Source organism: Microchirus variegatus, assembly GCF_963457635.1.
Source record: "Microchirus variegatus genome assembly, chromosome: 2".
In the NCBI taxonomy this organism is placed as follows: Eukaryota; Metazoa; Chordata; class Actinopteri; order Pleuronectiformes; family Soleidae; genus Microchirus; species Microchirus variegatus.
The window spans coordinates 43,976,392-43,995,059 of NC_139803.1; the positions used below are offsets into that span (position 1 = coordinate 43,976,392).

General features: G+C 41.7%; 2 protein-coding genes across 2 annotated transcripts; both read right to left on the bottom strand.

Annotated features, from left to right (window-relative positions):
- Positions 1 to 1,042: 1,042 nt before the first annotated feature.
- On the bottom strand, positions 1,043 to 11,671 carry slc10a7 (solute carrier family 10 member 7; the record flags this gene model as incomplete). Its single annotated transcript, XM_083902298.1, has 12 exons — positions 1,043 to 1,151; positions 2,711 to 2,856; positions 3,043 to 3,116; positions 3,353 to 3,404; positions 4,749 to 4,914; positions 4,988 to 5,071; positions 5,569 to 5,604; positions 6,318 to 6,356; positions 6,484 to 6,559; positions 8,392 to 8,528; positions 8,622 to 8,704; positions 11,572 to 11,671. 12 exons carry the CDS (start codon positions 11,669 to 11,671, stop codon positions 1,119 to 1,121), a joined length of 1,026 nt encoding a protein of 341 aa, XP_083758424.1. The 3' UTR covers positions 1,043 to 1,118.
- Positions 11,672 to 13,202: 1,531 nt separating this feature from the next.
- ttc29 (tetratricopeptide repeat domain 29) lies at positions 13,203 to 16,901 on the bottom strand (the record flags this gene model as incomplete). Its single annotated transcript, XM_083907743.1, has 10 exons — positions 13,203 to 13,274; positions 13,374 to 13,463; positions 13,869 to 13,992; positions 14,133 to 14,224; positions 14,323 to 14,408; positions 14,855 to 15,067; positions 16,010 to 16,189; positions 16,444 to 16,589; positions 16,685 to 16,744; positions 16,849 to 16,901. The coding sequence occupies 10 exons, from the start codon at positions 16,899 to 16,901 to the stop codon at positions 13,203 to 13,205; spliced, it is 1,116 nt and encodes a 371-aa protein (XP_083763869.1).
- Between the last annotated feature and the right edge of the window lie 1,767 nt (positions 16,902 to 18,668).

The following is an 18,668-nucleotide window of genomic DNA, read 5'->3' on the forward strand; positions in this document are numbered from 1 at the left end:
TCCCGAAATTTGGTGGGAAGACGTTATCGACCAAGACGAACAAAAAAGTCCATCGTAACCATGGCCTCAACTCAACAGGAAGTCGGCAATTTGGAATCTTGGCGTCCATTTTGGCGATTTTCAGCCTACGCAAATGAACAAACTCGTCTGAGCGCGTTTATCGAACAGACATAAAAAAAAAAGAAAAATAAAGTGCCAATTTGTACTTGACACATTAAAGGCAAAAAGTTACCGAAAGATTTTGCGGATTCAGAAGGGCGTGGCCACGGCAACCATCGGGATTCCGACCATTAGCTACGAAACAGGAAGTGCACCCATATCTTCGCCATACATTGACGGATCGCCGCGAAACTTCGTACTACCGACCCGGAACACGTCTACGGACACCGACTTGACCAAACAGGAAGTCAGCCATTTTGAATTTAGCCGTGCCCTCTCACTATTTATTATTATTATTCTGTGGCTGTGTCGTCATTTTTGAGGAGATTAACGTTGTTTTATTTACGTTTTTTGATTTTTTTTTTTTATTGTCCGTTTTGTGTATTTATGTGACGTACTTAGCATTTTGGTCAATTCAGTTGTTTCTAAATGTGCTATAGAAATACATTCAGATTGGAATACTTCCCGAATTATTCCCGAAAAAGAAAGATCCTGTGGAAAATGTACGGAAATTTACTGGGAATTTTCCCGCCCTTTTGTAACCCTTGTTCTTACGGCACCTTTCACGACAACATTCCAGTTCCATTAAAAACCTTTGGCTCAAAGCGAGCGTCACATGATACCTGATCTCTGGTCAGTGTCAACAAATACTGACAGGAAATGACAACAACCAGAAAAAATAAGGTCCATTTCCTGGCAGGAAGTAACAAGATTTAAAAAAAATAAACTGGTCCCAGTAACTCGTAGATTCTCCGTAGAAAAATAAAACTTCTTTTAAATATAAAAGTGTAGATGATTTCTGAGAAGAAGAAGAAGAAGAAGAAAAATCAAGGCATCTGGGCTATGATTGGCTCTCCTTCACCACGCTGAGGTCTCGCTGTTGATTGGTTTGTTTTTGTTAAGGCACGAACGCGTTTCCCTCCACCGCTAACGTCAAAACACCGACGTCCACGCCGCGGTCAGACGGGCTGGAGAGACGACAGTTTCACCGCCTGACGGAAAAAAAACACACAGAGAGAGATTTAAAAGAACAACAGAAGAAGAAGAAGAAGAATATTCCACCAATCACCAGGAATTAAACACCGCAATCTCCACCCACTGATTGTTAGGATTTAAGCCCCGCCCCCTTTTTCATTTGAATTCGGTTATAAAAGCAAAAATAATGAAAAAGAAAAAAAAATCACTTCAAATAAATAAATTAATGAAAGTGAAGCTGCTGCTGTGAACAAAGGACTCTTATTCTGAAGGACGTCTTTACTCACTCAGCGTGCAGCAGTGTTGGAATGCGGCCCTACCTCAACAACAGACTAGACTGTAGGAGAGGAGACAAGGTGAGGAGTGTGTGTGTGTGTGTGTGTGTGAGCGTGTGTCTGTGTGTATGCGTTTGTGTGTCAGTATGTGTATGTGTGTGCGAGCCTACATGTGTCTGTGTGTGTGTGTCTGTCTGTCTGTCTGTGTCTGTATATGTGTGTGTGTGAGTGTGTATGTATGTGTGTGTGTGTGTGTGTGTCTGTGTCTGTCTGTCTGTCTGTAAATGTGTGAGTGTGTGAGTGTGTATGCATGTGTGTGTGTGAGTGTGTGAGTGTGTGTGTGTGTGTGCGTGTGTGCGTGTGTGCGTGTGTGTGTGTGTGTGTGTGTGTGTGTGTGTGTGAGTCTGTATGTTCTTGTACTTGCGGCATACTGAGGACCAGTGAGGGTTTTAAACCAACAAAGTGAGGTCATTTTTACCGAGTGAGGACATTTTGGCCGGTCCTCACTTTGTTTTCATTGAAATCACTTCCTTAGGTTGATATAACATGCTTTATTCAATTTGTCAAAATTTTTAATTTTGGGTGACTTTTTCTCAAATTTTGGACCATAATTTTTTTTTTTTCAAATTTTGGACCCAATTTTTTTTTTCAAATTTGGACCAACTTTTTTTTTTTCATTTTGGACCAAATTTTTTTTTTCAAATTTTGGACCAAATTTTTTTTGTTCAAATTTTGGACCAAAAATATTGGGTCAATTTTTTTCCTTCAAATTTTGGGTCAATTTTTTTTAAATTTTTTTTCCAAATTTTGGGTCAAATTTTTATTTCAAATTTTGGTCGACATAGTATAGTATGACGTTTTTGTAAAATGTTGGACCAAAAATGTAAAAAATAAAATAAAATCGAAAAAGTTTTCCAGCCCTGTGTGTGTCTGTGTGCATGTGTGTGTCCGTGTGTGTGCACGCATGTGTGTGCGCTTGTGTATGTGTGTGTGTGCGTGCATGTATGTGTGTATGTGCGGTGTGTGTGCACACGTGTGTGTAAGCGTGTGTGCGTGCATGTATGTGTGTGCGTGAGGAGACAAGGTGAGGAGTGTGTGTGAGTGTGTATGTGTGTCTGTCTGTATGTGTGTGTGTCTGTATGTGTCTGTATATATACGCGTTTGTGTGTCCGTATGTATATGTGTGTGCGAGCCTACGTGTGTCTGTGTGTGTGTGTGTGCGCGTGTCTGTCTATCTGTATGTGTGTGTGTGTGTGTGTGTGTGTGTGTGTGTGTGTGTGTGTGTGTGTGTGTGTGTGTACCTTCTGTTGTCCAGTCATCCAGCTGCGTATCGTCGGTACGAGGACTGATCCGAGCAGAATCTGAGACGGATGGTAGATGAGCAGCGGCACAGAGATGAGTGACAGGTGCTCGTAGCCTTCAAACACGATCTTTAGCATGGGGATACCTGTGGGGGGGGGGGGGGGTAGGCGGGGCCAAGGGGGCGGGGTTACAGAGAAATGAGGATTCCACAATAAAAGCATGTGAAATAGATTTTTGGGTTAATTAGCGTCGGGGGACTCAGGCGCTAAAGTTAGCGTCCAGATCCAGTGTGTGTGTGTGCGTGTGTGTGTGTGTGTGTGTGTGTGTGTACCCAGCGTCAGTGACTTGTGTGTGGAGCAGAAGATCACGGCCACAGTGTCTGCAGGAGTGAACCCTGAGCCCGACCTGCAGTGACAGAGCGTGAACAGCAGGGGTCAGTGTCACCTCACTAAACTCTCTCATCTCATTTCCTGAGGTTTTTTCACTTCACTTCCTGTCACTGCTTCAAAATAAAAGCCTGGTCATGTCACCAGGAAGCATTTAGCCGTCTCAAAATACTGCAAATATAAACGATAAAAGGCTGTACTGTGTTATAAAAAAAAAAAAACAGGAAATGAGAGACGAGACAGATTTAAACTCACGTGGTAGAAATGGCGAAAGTGAGCAGCATGAAGCTGATCTGGATGCAGAAAACTGAAAAACAACATAAACAACAAAGAGGTTCAGGATAAACTCAAGACTTTCTGAACAATTTAACAACATCTTTAACTCGTTTAAGCTTTTAAAAGTGAAGACGTGTCTAAGTTAGTTCATTTTATCATTTGGACTCAGATTAATGACTCAAAAATCTAAATATAAAGCCTCTAATTTTGTTTGATTCTTCTTTATTTAACAAACTCCACCGATGGATCAGTCTGTACGCAGACGATACGCTGTTCTATATCACAGATTTTCATCTTTGTGTCAAAGACTGGGCTTTTATTTAGTTTATTATATCTACGTGACACTTTGGGCCCAGATTAAAACAATTTTTTCAGAAAAAGCATCTAATTTTGTCAGATTTCTGTTTGATTTTCTTTAAAATTCACAGGTGGATCCGTCTGTACGCAGACGATACGCTGTTCTACATCCCAGATTTTCATCTTTGTGTCAAAGACTGGGCTTTTATTTAGTTTATTATATCTACGTGACACTTTGGGCCCAGATTAAAACAATTTTTTTCAGAAAAAACATCAAATTTTGTCAGATTTCTGTTGGATATTCATTAAAATTCACAGGCAGATCAGTCTGTACGCAGACGATACGCTGTTCTACATCCTAGATGTTCCAGCTGTTATTTAGTTTATTATATCTACATGACACTTTGGACCAAGCTTAATATAATTTTTTTCACAAAAAAGCATCTAATTTTGTCCAATTTTTGTCTGATTTTCTTTAAAAATCACAGGTGGGTCCGTCTGTACAAAATGTTCCATCTTTGTGTCAAAGACTGAGCTGTTATTTAGTTTATTATATCTACATGACACTTTGGGCCCAGATTAAAATAATTTTTTCAGAAAAAACTTCAAATTTAGTTTGATTCTTCTTAATTTAACAAAATGGCGGATCCGTCTGTACGCAGACGACTCACTGTTCTTTATCCCAGATTTTCCATCTGTTATTTCGTTTATTATATCTCTACATGACACTTTGGGCCCAGATTAAAACAATTTTTTCAGAAAAAACATCAAATTTTGTCAAATTTTTGTCTGATTTTCTTTAAAATTCACAGGTGGATCCGTCTGTACGCAGACGATACGCTGTTCTATATCCCAGTTATTTCGTTTATTATACCTACATGACACTTTTGGACCCAGATTAATATAATTTTTTCACAAAAAAGCCTCTAATTTTGTTTGATTCTTCTTAATTTAACAAACTCCACAGTTGGATCCGTCTGTACGCAGACGACTCGCCGTTCTACATTCCAGATGTTCTCAGATCTTTGCGTGACTTTAGCAGTGATTCACAGACACACACAGAGGGGACAGCACTGACTAATGAGGACGACCAGCAGCAGACTGGTTGGATCCAGCTCGATGGTGGGATTACTGAAGGTCTCGCAGAACGTGGTGTAGACGATCATGAGGAGGACGGCGCTGCTGACGGCGCCGAACGGCGGCTTCTTCCTCTCCAGGAACTCCCTGAAGAACCGACGACAAACCTGCAAACGCGGGCCTGAGGTTAACACAATAACAACAACACAACAACACCCACACACACAGAGAGACACACACCTGACCCAGAATCAGAGGCACCACGACGGTCATGAAGAGCTGAGAGAAGATGGAGGAGAAAGGAACAGAGGACGACGAGCCGAGCTGCAGGAGGACGAGCAGAGCACAGATCAGTGGATCACACACACTTTAAAGGGATATTACACGACTTTATCTTCACTGTTAAACTGACTTTTCCTTGCGTAAACTGAAGTTTGTAAAAACACTCACTCTCCCACACCAAAGTCCATAGAGTAAACCAGTGATTTTAACATCACAGAGACACAGGAGTTCACAGGAGTTGTTGATCCACTGCTGCCTCCATCACTAACTTACAATGACTTATTCTGTAAAATTCGGGCTTTTGAAAATCTTTTATTTGGATGTACTATAGTGACACAAAGTGACCACACGAGGCAGCAGAGGACCAGCAGCTCCTGTGTCGCGGGGAGGTAAAATCACTGATTTTCTCTATGGACTTTGGTGTGGGAGAGTGAGTGTTTTTACAAACTTCAGTTTCCTACATAGATTTTATGAAGTGAGATGTTGATGATGTTGATGATGACGACATGAATAAAGATGAACACATGAGTCAAACTCACAAACAGCAGCAGCAGAACTGGAGTCACGACGATACCCTGCAAAACACCAACACACTGATGAGTCGTCGCATTCTTGCGTTCATAATCACATGTTCATATTAACACGTTCATATTAACACTTTCATAATCACACGTTCATATTAAAACGTTCATAATCACATGTTCATATCAAGACGTTCATAATAACATGTTCATAATCACACGTTCATAATGAAACGTACGTTCATACTCACACATTCATATTAACATGTTCATACTCACACGTTCATACTCACACTTTCATAAAAACATGTTCATACTCACACATACGTTCATACTCACACGTTCATACTCACACGTTCATATTAACATGTTCATAATAACACGTTTATACCCACACGTTCATAATAACATGCACGTTCATATTAACACGTTCATACTCACACGTTCATACTCACACGTTCATAATAACACATACGGTCATATTAACACGTTCATAATAACACGTTCATACTCACACATTCATACTCACACGTTCATAATTACACACGTTCATACTCACACGTTCATATTCTCATGTTCATACTCACACATTCATAATAACACATTCATAATAACACGTACGTTCATACTCACACGTTCATATTAACATGTTCATACTCACACATTCATAACACGTACGTTCATAATAACACGTTCATACTCACACGTTCATAATCACATGTTCATAATAACACGTTCATAAACACTGTGACTTTTAAACTTCTTACCAAGAAGCTTCCAAACGCTGAGTTAAAGATGGCGGCAGCCTGAAAAAACACACACACACACACATTGCGGTTACCGTGACAACACACTGCTCCGTGTCATCTGACACGACACCATGAATGAACCAGTGAGGGTTAACGTGAACACACATGAACGAGTGAGTGTTACCTCGTTACCGCCGACAGCCTTGGTGAGGATGACAGCTGAGGAGACAGGAGGAGGCATGCAGCTCACCGTCTGTAACCTAGGCAACAACAACACTCTGGTCATTACTCATCAACCAGGTAGTTAACGAGTTAGAAACTATCAGCCATATCAATCCTCATGATTCATCCCTAAGTCTACAACGCCCCCTTGTGGAGAGAAGAGGAAAGAGACTTTGCAATGCTGCATTCAATGACATCAGGACTCTCCCACACCAAAGCCCATAGAGAAAACCAGTGATTTTAGCATCATAGTGGACACAGGAGCTGCTGGTCCTCTGCTGCCTCGTGTGGTCACTTTGTGTCACTGCAGTTAAGCCGATTAAATTAAATATTTTAAAAGCCGAATTCATTAAAATCAGTCATTGTAAGTTAGTGATGGAGGCAGCAGTGGATCAACAACTCCTGTGAACTCCTGTGTGCTGTGATGTTAAAATCACTGGTTTACTCTATGGACTTTGGTGTGGGAGAGTGAGTGACTTTGGTGTGGGAGAGTGAGTGACTTTGGTGTGGGAGAGTGAGTGACTTTGGTGTGGGAGAGTGAGTGACTTTGGTGTGGGAGAGTGAGTGACTTTGGTGCGGGAGAGTGAGTGACTTTGGTGCGGGAGAGTGAGTGACTTTGGTGCGGGAGAGTGAGTGACTTTGGTGCGGGAGAGTGAGTGACTTTGGTGCGGGAGAGTGAGTGACTTTGGTGCGGGAGAGTGAGTGACTTTAGTGCGGGAGAGTGAGTGACTTTGGTGTGGGAGAGTGAGTGACTTTGGTGTGAGAGAGTGAGTGACTTTAGTGCGGGAGAGTGAGTGACTTTGGTGTGGGAGAGTGAATGTCTTTGGTGTGGGAGGGTGAGTGACTTTAGTGTGGGAGAGTGAGTGACTTTGGTGTGGGAGAGTGAGTGACTTTGGTGTGGGAGAGTGAGTGGTTTACAAACTTCAGTTTACACAAGGAAAAGTCTGTGTAACAGTGAAGATAAAGACGTGAACACGTTCTTAAGACGTCGTAGACTTAAACTGACGTAGATGAGTCTTTTAAGAGGCTAAAATCTTTTTCAGTACACACCAAAGTCACTCACTCTCCCACACCAAAGTCACTCACTCACTCTCTCACACCAAAGTCACTCACTCTCCCACACCAAAGTCACTCACTCTCCCACACCAAAGTCACTCACTCTCCCACACCAAAGCCACTCACTCTCCCACACCAAAGTCACTCACTCTCCCACACCAAAGTCACTCACTCACTCTCTCACACCAAAGTCACTCACTCTCCCACACCAAAGTCACTCACTCTCCCACACCAAAGTCACTCACTCTCCCACACCAAAGTCACTCACTCTCCCACACCAAAGTCACTCACTCTCCCACACCAAAGTCCACAGAGTAAATCAGTGATTTTAACATCACAGAGACACAGGAGTTCACAGGAGTTGTTGATCCACTGCTGCCTCCATCACTAACTTCATACGGGTTATTTTGTCAATTCGGCTTTTGAAATCTGTCGTTCAGATACACAGCAGTGACACAAAGTGACCACACGAGGCAGCAGTAGACCAGCAGCTCCTGTGTCCCCTGTGAGCTAAAATCGCTGGAATTCTCTATGGGCTTTGGTGTGGGAGAGTGAGTTCTTTGACAAACTTCACTTTCCTGTTAGTAAAAGTGTGTCAAAGTTCAATTTCTGCGCAGTCTACGTGTCAGAGAACACACACACACACACACACACACACAGAGAAGTGACCGTTGTAGCAGTGAATGTGGGTCTTTCACTCCATACATGACTCGTTTTTCAGGTACAGTGGAGTTACATAAAGGACGGCATTCACACGCACACGCACACACAACCACACACACACACACACACACACACACACACACACACACACCCTCTGAGCAGCCATTGGTCGATGGGCGTCAGCTGCAGCACTCTGAGCAGCAGCCACACGGCCAGCGGGAAGAAAACCAGGGTGAACGACTGAACGAAGAGATGGAGGCGAACGTGAAGCAGCGCACTGGTCAACTCCTGAGAGACAGATCGTATTGTCATTATTATTATTATTATTATTATTATAAAAAGTATAATCAGATAAAGATGAGCTCAGACGCTCCACTTCACCTCCGTCCTCAGCGACAGGCCACTGTTGAAGAAAATGAGCGAGACGGCAAAGTAGGCGACGGTGACCTCAGGCCTCAGTGGACCTGAGAGAGAGAGAGAGAATAAACAAGTTTGTTTACTTGTTCCACCCTGAGTAAACATGACAAACATGGCACACAATAACACACTTATTATGTGTTTATTAGAAATAATAAAGAGCAATATTACGTGTATTTTAACTCCATATAACGTCTAATTATTCATATTTATTTCACTTACTCACTGTTAGACAGACTTTTCCAAACAGGAAACGCAAGCTCATATTAGTAAGTAAGTAGTAGTAAAAAAAAATGCTAATCAATATGTTGCTAACATTAGCCACTTAAAGATGCTACTCACATGCCTAGCTTGTGATTGTCGGTAATATTAGCTCATGTTAACCTCCACAGGTGCTGCTCTACGCTAGTCGATAATGTTAGCTAACTGGCTAATTAATCACGTATGTATCACAAATCGTTAGCTATGGTTAGCTAAACGTAACTACGTTGCGAGAGGCCAATTGTCACTGCTAGTTCAACATTAGTTAGCTAAAGTAAGCGGGTTAGCGGGTATAAGTCGCTTATCAAGTTGGTCATTATTAGCTAACATAAAAGATGCTAGTCATCGATATGTCATGATATTATCATTTGCTAACATTAGCCACTTAAAGATGCTAGTCATATGCTTAACTTGTGATTGTCGGTAATATTAGCTCATGTTAACCTCCACAGGTGCTGCTCTACGCTAGTCGTTAATGTTAGCTAATTGGCTAATTAATCACGTATGTATCACAAATCGTTAGATATGGTTAGCTAAACGTAACTACGTTGCGAGAGGCCAATTGTCACTGCTAGTTCAACATTAGTTAGCTAAAGTAAGCGGGTTAGCGGGTATCAGTCGCTTATCAAGTTGGTCATTATTAGCTAACATAAAAGATGCTAGTCATCGATATGTCATGATATTATCATTTGCTAACATTAGCCACTTAAAGATGCTAGTGATTGTCAGTAATATTAGCTCATGTTAACCTCCACAGGTGCTGCTCTACGCTAGTCGTTAATGTGCGCTAGTTCGCTAATTAATCACGTATGTCTCACAAATCGTTAGCTAAACGTAACTACGTTGCGAGAAGCTAATTGTCACTGCTAGTTCGACATTAGTTAGCTAAAGTAAGCGGGTTGGCGCGTATCAGTCGCTTTATTAAGTCGGTTATTATTAGCTAACATAAAAGATGCTAGTCATCGATATGTCATGATATTATCATTTGCTAACATTAGCCATTTAAAGATGCTAGTGATTGTCAGTAATATTAGCTCATGTTAACCACCACAGGTGCTGCTCTACGCTAGTCGTTAATGTGCGCTAGTTCGCTAATTAATCACGTATGTCTCACAAATCGTTAGCTAAACGTAACTACGTTGCGAGAAGCTAATTGTCACTGCTAGTTCGACATTAGTTAGCTAAAGTAAGCGGGTTGGCGCGTATCAGTCGCTTTATTAAGTCGGTTATTATTAGCTAACATAAAAGATGCTAGTCATCGATATGTCATGATATTATCATTTGCTAACATTAGCCATTTAAAGATGCTAGTGATTGTCAGTAATATTAGCTCATGTTAACCTCCACAGGTGCTGCTCCACGCTAGTCGTTAATGTTAGCTAACTGGCTAATTAATCACGTATGTATCACAAATCGTTAGCTATGGTTAGCTAAACGTAACTACGTTGCGAGAGGCTAATTGTCACTGCTAGTTCGACATTAGTTAGCTAAAGTAAGCGGGTTAACGGGTATCAGTCGCTTATTAAGTTGGTTATTATTAGCTAAAATAAAAGATGCTAGTCATCGATGTGTCATGATATTGTCATTTACTAACATTAGCCACTTAAAGATGCTAGTCATATGCTTAGCTTGTGGTTGTCGGTAATATTAGCTAATGCTCACCTCCACAGGTGCTGCTCTACGCTAGTAGTGTTGTTAGTTGTTGCTAATGTTAGCTAATTAGCTGTATCTGAAGTTTGTAAACCACTCACTCTCCCACACGTGTGTTACGTGTGTTCGTAAAGTATGTGGTTTACAGAGAGCACGTGAACGCAGCACAGACTTTATCTTATCTCCACAGTAGCAGCTGGAGTTTCACTGTTATCACTGTTATCACTGTTATCACCGATCATCAGCTGCTTTAACGAGCCTCCACCTGAGACAGGTGCGAGGCGCTCTCTGACGTCACGGCCGTGGGAAATAAAAGGTACATTTACGTATTAGGACTAAATAAACACCTTATTATGACCCAATCGGCGGCGCGCACACGGGAGCGCGGAGTGTAAGGAGCAAAGTTGACATTAGTGTTAGTGAATGCAACGTGTCACTGTGGACCACACACACACACACACACACACACACACACACGCACACACAGAGTAATAGAAAACTTAAAATATCACTCATGGTAACGAAATCCCATTGAGAAAATCCTAAATTTTACGCTCTTTCACGTTTTACACCTACATGCGCGTTCACTGTGACATTCGTTTAAACTTTATCACGATGAACACGATCCACGGTGTCATTCGGCATCGGTTACGAGCACGACATATTTCGTGTTTTCACACTTTTCCCCCGTTCATTTGCTCTCAGCTCGTACATTCCGTCGCCCCCGTCAGGGTGAGACAAACAGCGAACTAAAGTAGAAAAGAGTGACTTTTGTTTAAAGACAAACGCAGGCGGATCAAATGTCTGGCGCCGATGTGTTGTTCGAGTCCTGTCGGTTATTTTAACGTCTAAAGTTTGACACCGAGGACTTTGTGTGTGAGGATGAGGGAAGAATAAAGATGGAAACCTCTCGATAAGTCAGTGACTCAGGCTCTAGCATCTTTCAGACGCTTTTACAGCGGGACTCTGGTGCTGTTGTGTCCCGCGGTTAAAACTCTCTCACCTCCCTTGACGCCGACGCTCGGCTGCAGTTTGGCCGATAAGATGACCAGCACGATCCCGATGATGAACCACTCCTTCCGTATCCTCGCCAGGAGGCCCATGTTCGAGCCCCGGGCTTCACCGGGTCACCCGCCGGCGTACCCGTCGCTCCAGTCGGACACAAGTTTCCCAGCTGAGCCGCTCTCCTGCTCCGGAGCGTGTGTCAGAAAACACATCAGCTCCACCAGCGTAATCGTTTCCGGTCACGTGGGTCATGGGGAAGCCGTAAAGACGGAAGTAAAGGCGCAACAGGGTTTTATCACAAACTACCGTAATATATATAAACGCAACATACTTTACAGTGTTATGCTATACTATTATCTGCTAGGCTATACTGTACTAGACTATACTATGCTAGGCTATACTATATTGTACCAGACTATACTATGCTATGCTATACTGTACCAGACTATAATATGATATACTAGGCTATACTATACTGTACCAGACTATAATATGATATACTATACTGTACTAGACTATACTATGCTAGGCTATACTATACTATGCTAGGCTATACTCTACTGTACTAGACTATACTATACTGTGTAAGACTAGACTATACTGTACTAGACTATAACATTCTAAGCTATACTATACTATGCTAGGCTATACTATATTGTACTATGCTAGGCTATACTAAACAATGCTAGGCTATACTCTACTGTACTAGACTATACTAAACTGTGTAAGACTAGACCATACTGTACTAGACTATAACATGCTAAGCTATACTATGCTAGGCTATACTATATTGTACTATGTTAGGCTATACTAAACTATGCTAGGCTATACTCTACTGTACTAGACTATACTATACTGTGTAAGACTAGACCATACAGTACTAGACTATAACATGCTAAGCTATACTATACTATGCTAGGCTATACTATATTGTACTATGCTAGGCTATACTCTACTGTACTAGACTATACTATACTGTGTAAGACTAGACCATACTGTACTAGACTATAACATGCTAAGCTATACTATACTATGCTAGGCTATACTATATTGTACTATGCTAGGCTATACTCTACTGTACTAGACTATACTATTGATGCTATACGATACTATGCTAGGCTATACTATACTCTGTAAGACTAGACTATATTGTACTAGACTATAGCATGCTAAGCTATATTATAACATGCTAAGCTATACTATTACTGTACTAGACTATACTATGCTAGGCTATACTATATTGTACTATACTATACTGTACTGTACTATTGATGCTATACTATACTATGCTAGGCTATACTATGCTAGGCTATACTATACACTATTAGACTATACCATACGATGCTAGGCTATACTGTACTAGACAATACTATGCTAGGCAATACTATTCTATGCTAGGCTATAGTATATGGTGCCATGCTATTCTGTTCTATTCTAAACACACTATTCTGTACTATACTAGATAATGATGACTTAATATGACTTATTTTAACTTTTAACAAACGATTGGTTTGTACATAAATGAGTTCTAAGGACAAAGTTTACAAAATAGCAGAAATAAAAATGACATTAAAAAGTGCAGTTATTCATTTGAAATAAAGAAAAGGTGAAAAGGCTTTTATTTTGACATCAGTGTTGTTCAGATGAGTCGACGCTCAACTTCCTGATCAGAGACCGAGGACGAGCACACGCCAGCCACACCTGAGGGAGGCGGAGCCACACGCAAGGACATTCTGTGATTGACAGGTCAGGTAAAAAAAAACATGACGTTTAAATACAAACGTTTAAATACAAACATACCTGAGATTTCTGCAGCAGAGAAACGTCTGCTGTCTGACAGGAAACTTCATAAGACTGAAGGAAGAAGTCAGACGCTCTGCTGTAATCACCCTGAGAGACAGACATGCAGACAGACAGGTGAGACAGACTGAAGTTTGTAAACCACTCACTCTCCCACACCAAAGTCCATAGAGTAAACCAGTGATTTTAACATCACAGCACACAGGAGTTCACAGGAGTTGTTGATCCACTGCTGCCTCCATCACTAACTTACAATGACTGATTTTAGTGAATTCAGCTTTTAAAATATTTACTTTAGACTTAACTTCAGTGACACAAAGTGACCACACGAGGCAGCAGAGGACCAGCAGCTCCTGTGTCCACTGTGAGCTAAAATCACTGTATTTCTCTATGGACTTTGGTGTGGGAGAGTGAGTGGTTTACAAACTTCAGTTTACACAAGGAAAAGTCTGTCTAAACTGTGTGTGTGTGTGTGTGTGTGTGTGTGTGTAGTACCATAGTGTAGTAGAATTTGCCCACACACATACAGGCGTCCACCAGGTTGTGTTTCACTCCACGTCTTTGTGCGACTGCGACAAACTTCTCCAGAAACTGGACGGCTTCCTGTGTGTTTCCCTCACTGTCTCACACACACACACACACACACACACACACACACACACACACACACACACACACACACACACACACACACACACACAGGTTCTGCCTCATTAGGACCAGGTTTTGGTCTCCGTGTGTGTGTGTGTGTGTGTGTACCTCTCCATAGACTTGGCCATAGCCTTGTAAGCGTTTCCCAGTCGCTCCGTGTCCTGCAGCGACTCACACATCTGTGCACACACGCTGAGAAACTGGACACACACACAGTTTGTTATTATTGTTTAGTGAATAACACACACACACACACACACACACACACACACACACACACACACACACACACACACACCTTTTTGGCTGTGTGGTGGTCTCCTGCGCTCTGATAGGTCAGTCCCAGTCGATACGCAGCCGTCGCTTCAGCCTGTTTGTCCTCAGCTGAAATAAACAAACAAACACAGGTAAACAAACAAACACAGGTTAACAAATAAACACACAAACAAAGGTAAACAAATAAACACAGGTTAACAAATAAACAAACAAACACAGGTAAACAAATAAACAAACAAACACAGTACACAAACAAACAAACACAGGTAAACAAATAAACAAACAAATAAACAAACAAACACAGGTAAACAAACAAACAAACAAACAAACGCCGGTAAACAAACACAGGTAAACAAATAGACAAACAAACACAGGTAAACAAACAATCAAACAACCACAGGTAGACAAACAAACGAACGAACGCCAGTAAACAAACAAACAAACACAGGTAAACAAATAACCAAACAAACACAGGTAAACAAGTAAAAAATAAACAAACACAGGTAAACAATTAAACAAACAAACAGGTAAACACACAGAGTGTCTGCACCTACACTCTGTGGCCACACGGTGGCTCCTGTGCAGCAGCTGCAGGGCGTCAGTGTAGTTCCGCGCGTGCAGTGGCGCGTCAGCGAGTCGGTCGTAGATTCTCCACAGAGTCCCGCGAACCCGCAGCTGCAGACTGCTGCTGCTGCTGCTGCTGCTGCTGCCCCCTGCTGTCTGTGTGAGGCACAGCTCCGCCTGCTGCCTCGCCTGCTCCAGCTCTCCTGAACCACACACCCACACACACACACACAGAAGAGGTTCAAACACACGGGATGTGTGTGTGCCGAATTAAAGACAACATATTGTTTGTTAAGTTAAGATGTAAAATGGTGGTATTTTTAATGTGAAATACACGTATATATAACGATTAATGTTAAATTTAGTCATTTTCTAAATGGAGTTTTGTTCTTTTTTACCAAGAAAAACTGAAAATGGTGTGTGTGTGTGTGTGTGTGTGTATACCTGCAGCATACTGAGGACCAGTGAGGGTTTTTAACCAACAAAGTAGGGTTATTTTTACAAAGTGAGGACATTTTGGCCGGTCCTCACTTTGTATTCATTGAAATCACTTCCTTAGGTTGCTACAACGTGCTATACTCAATTTTCAAATTTTGGACCAAAAATTTTGGGTACATTTTTTTTTTCAAATTTTGGACGATAGAGTATAGTATGACGTTTTTGTCAAATTTTGGGTCAATTTTTTTTTTCAAATTTTGGGTCAATTTTATTTTTCAAATTTTGGGTCAATTTTTTTTTTCAAAGTTTAGACGATATATTATATGAAGTTTTTGTCAAATTTTGGGTAAAAAAAATTGTGTCAAATATTTTGTCAAATTTTTGACGACAAAGTATAGTATGACGTTTATGTCAAAAAAATATTGTCAACGATTTTTTCAAATTTTGGACGATATAGTATAGTATGACATCTATGTCAAATTTTGGACCAAAAATAAATAAATAAAAAAAATAAAAGTTTTCCAGCCCTTTTTGCTCTGGGGCTCCACCTGTAGACATTTTATGGTACTGCAACCAGTAGTTCTTTGTGGATGTCATTCATGAAGTAGATATTTGTAATTGTGTTGATTTATAAAGTGGAAATGCTGGTCCTCACTTTGTCAGCAAGTACAAGAATGTGTGTGTGTTTGTGTGTGTGTGTTGTCCACCTTGCTGCAGGTGCAGCTCAGCCACACATGCCCGGGCCTCTGCGGTCGCCCTGCAGCTGCCCGCTCGCTCTCCTGCTGCGCAGCAGCTGTGGAGGAAGTGCAAACTCAGGACACGATCCTGCGGCGCTGAGAAGTACTGACCCAGGACCAGACGCTGCTCACACACCACTGACCAGGAACCTGCACACACACACAGGATACAAGTACGAGTTAAATCCTGCCCTGATTTCCCTCATTCTCTCATTTTTCTATGTTCAGTAACAAAACCCCATTGAGAAAAACCATCACAATTACATTAAACCATGATATAGACCTGTATATCACATACACTGACCATCATTTTACATTTTGACATAAAAAATGACCCGCTGTCTTTAATTCGGCATCCAACCCATAATGCTGCAGCATGTGTGTGTGTGTGTGTGTGTGTGTACCGCTGCGTTCAGCTTGCTCGGCCCTGCACAGGTGAAGCCTCATCGTCTCCAGTTTCTCTGCCTGCAGCTGCTGAGCTGATCCTGGGTCAGACTCCGCCCCCTTCTGCTGCTCCACGTGCAGCAGAGAGAAGAGTTCAGAGAAAGACCTGAGAGAGAGAGAGAGGCTGTGATTGGTCGAGGCCGCAGACCAATGACAGAAGGTCAATGTCGCTCACACACACACACACACATACACACACACCTGTGAAAACCCTCCTGCAGCATCTGCACACACACACTCTGTTTGTCGCTGGTCCTGAACCTGCGCGCGCGCGAGAGAGAAAGAGAAAGAGTCATGTGATGTAGTGTCGTCTCTGTGACAGCAGGGGGCGCACTGACAAAAAGAGACTTCAAGTGTAAACTCACTTTGCAATTTCTTGTTTGGAGCTGATGTGAGGGAACTGGTCCATGTTCTTCATCCTGCACACACACACACACACACGCACACACACACAGATTTTATACTAAATATTAAAAATAAGTAGATTTTTTTTAAACACACCTGTGTTGAACACCTGATCGCCACTTCCTGTTCCTGTTGTTGTTGTTGTTGTTGATGTTCGTCGTTGTCGTCACTTCAGGCAGAAACGAGAGTCCTTGTGTGTGTCTCACAGCGGCGTCCATCCTCACCTGTCAATCAAACACACACACATCAACACAATTACAAATATCTCCTTCATTAATGACATCTATAAAGAACTGCTGGGTGCAGTACCATCAAAATGCCTGCAGGTGGAGCCCCAGAGCGAAAAGTGTGTGATACACCGGGGTTTTTGTACCAAATCGAGGAGGATCTCTGTTAAAAAAAGTATAAGTATAGCATGTTTACAACCTCAGGAAGTGATTTGAATGACAACAAAGTGAGGACCGGCCAAAATGTCCACACTTTGTAAAAAGGTCCTCACTTTGTTGGTTAAAAATCCCTCACTGGTCTTCAGCATGCAGCAAGTACAAGAACAAACACACACACACACACAATCAACACAATTATAAATATCTCCTTCATGAATGACATCTATAAAGAACTACTGGGTGCAGTACCATCAAAAGTCTGCAGGTGGAGCCCCAGAGCGAAAAGTGTGTAATACACCGGGGTTTTTGTACCAAATGGAGGAGGATCTCTGTTAAAAAAGTATAAGTATAGCATGTTTACAACCTCAGGAAGTGATTTGAATGACAACAAAGTGAGGACTGGCCAAATGTCCTCACTTCGTAAAAAGGTCCTCACTTTGTTGGTTAAAAACCCCTCACTGGTCCACACACACACTCACACACTAACAAAGTGGCACACAGTCGAGTTTCACAGTGAAAAACAGACAGATTTTTACCTTCAGCTGAGAATCAAAGTCCTCTTCAGCAGCTGCAGCTGCAGAGTTTGTCCGTTACCATGACGACGCAGGAAAGCGGCCGCATTCCAACACTGATCGGACCTGCTGAACTGAACTCTCCTGCTGCTGCGTTCCATTCACAATCAACCGTCCGTAAATAACGTTGTTGTACATTTGTCGTGTTTACATTTGATTACGTTTGTCGGTTTTATTTTGAAATCACATATTTACAATGTTACTTCTCTATGTTTACGTATATTTTGCACTTTTTATATCATATTAACAAAGTGTTTTCTTTATTGTTATTTGACGTTTTAAGGACAAATAAAACATTTAACTTTGATCGAATGAGACGAGGAGTTGAAACGCTGTAATAAAACACACACGCACACACACACACATCTGTCTCTGTTCTTCAAAGAGTTGCTAATAAAGTTCTAATAAAGACGGTGGAAACAACAACAGATGTTTCCTCTCGCTCTCTTTTTGTTGTCGTCACTCGTTCGTTATTAACGCACAAAAATAAACATAAAGTAAACACAGAGTTTGTTTATGACGACGTTTAAACACGTGACAGCGACGCGTTAGCGTCAACGTTAGCGTCAACGTTAGCATAAGTGCTTTTCCTGGGTAAATGTTGTGTTTACACAAGTGTGTGCGTGTGTGTGTGCGTGTGTGTGTGTGTGTGTGTGTGTGTGTGTGTGTGTCGGTCTGACTTTCAGGGTTGACCTCTGACCTTCTTCAAGACCATCGCACTTTTTATTGAAGTTAATCAGACTTTTTTTTTTTAAAGTAGAGATTAAGTCAGAGTCAGAGCTAAATTTAGCTAGAAAGATAAGTGTGTGTGTGTGTGTGTGT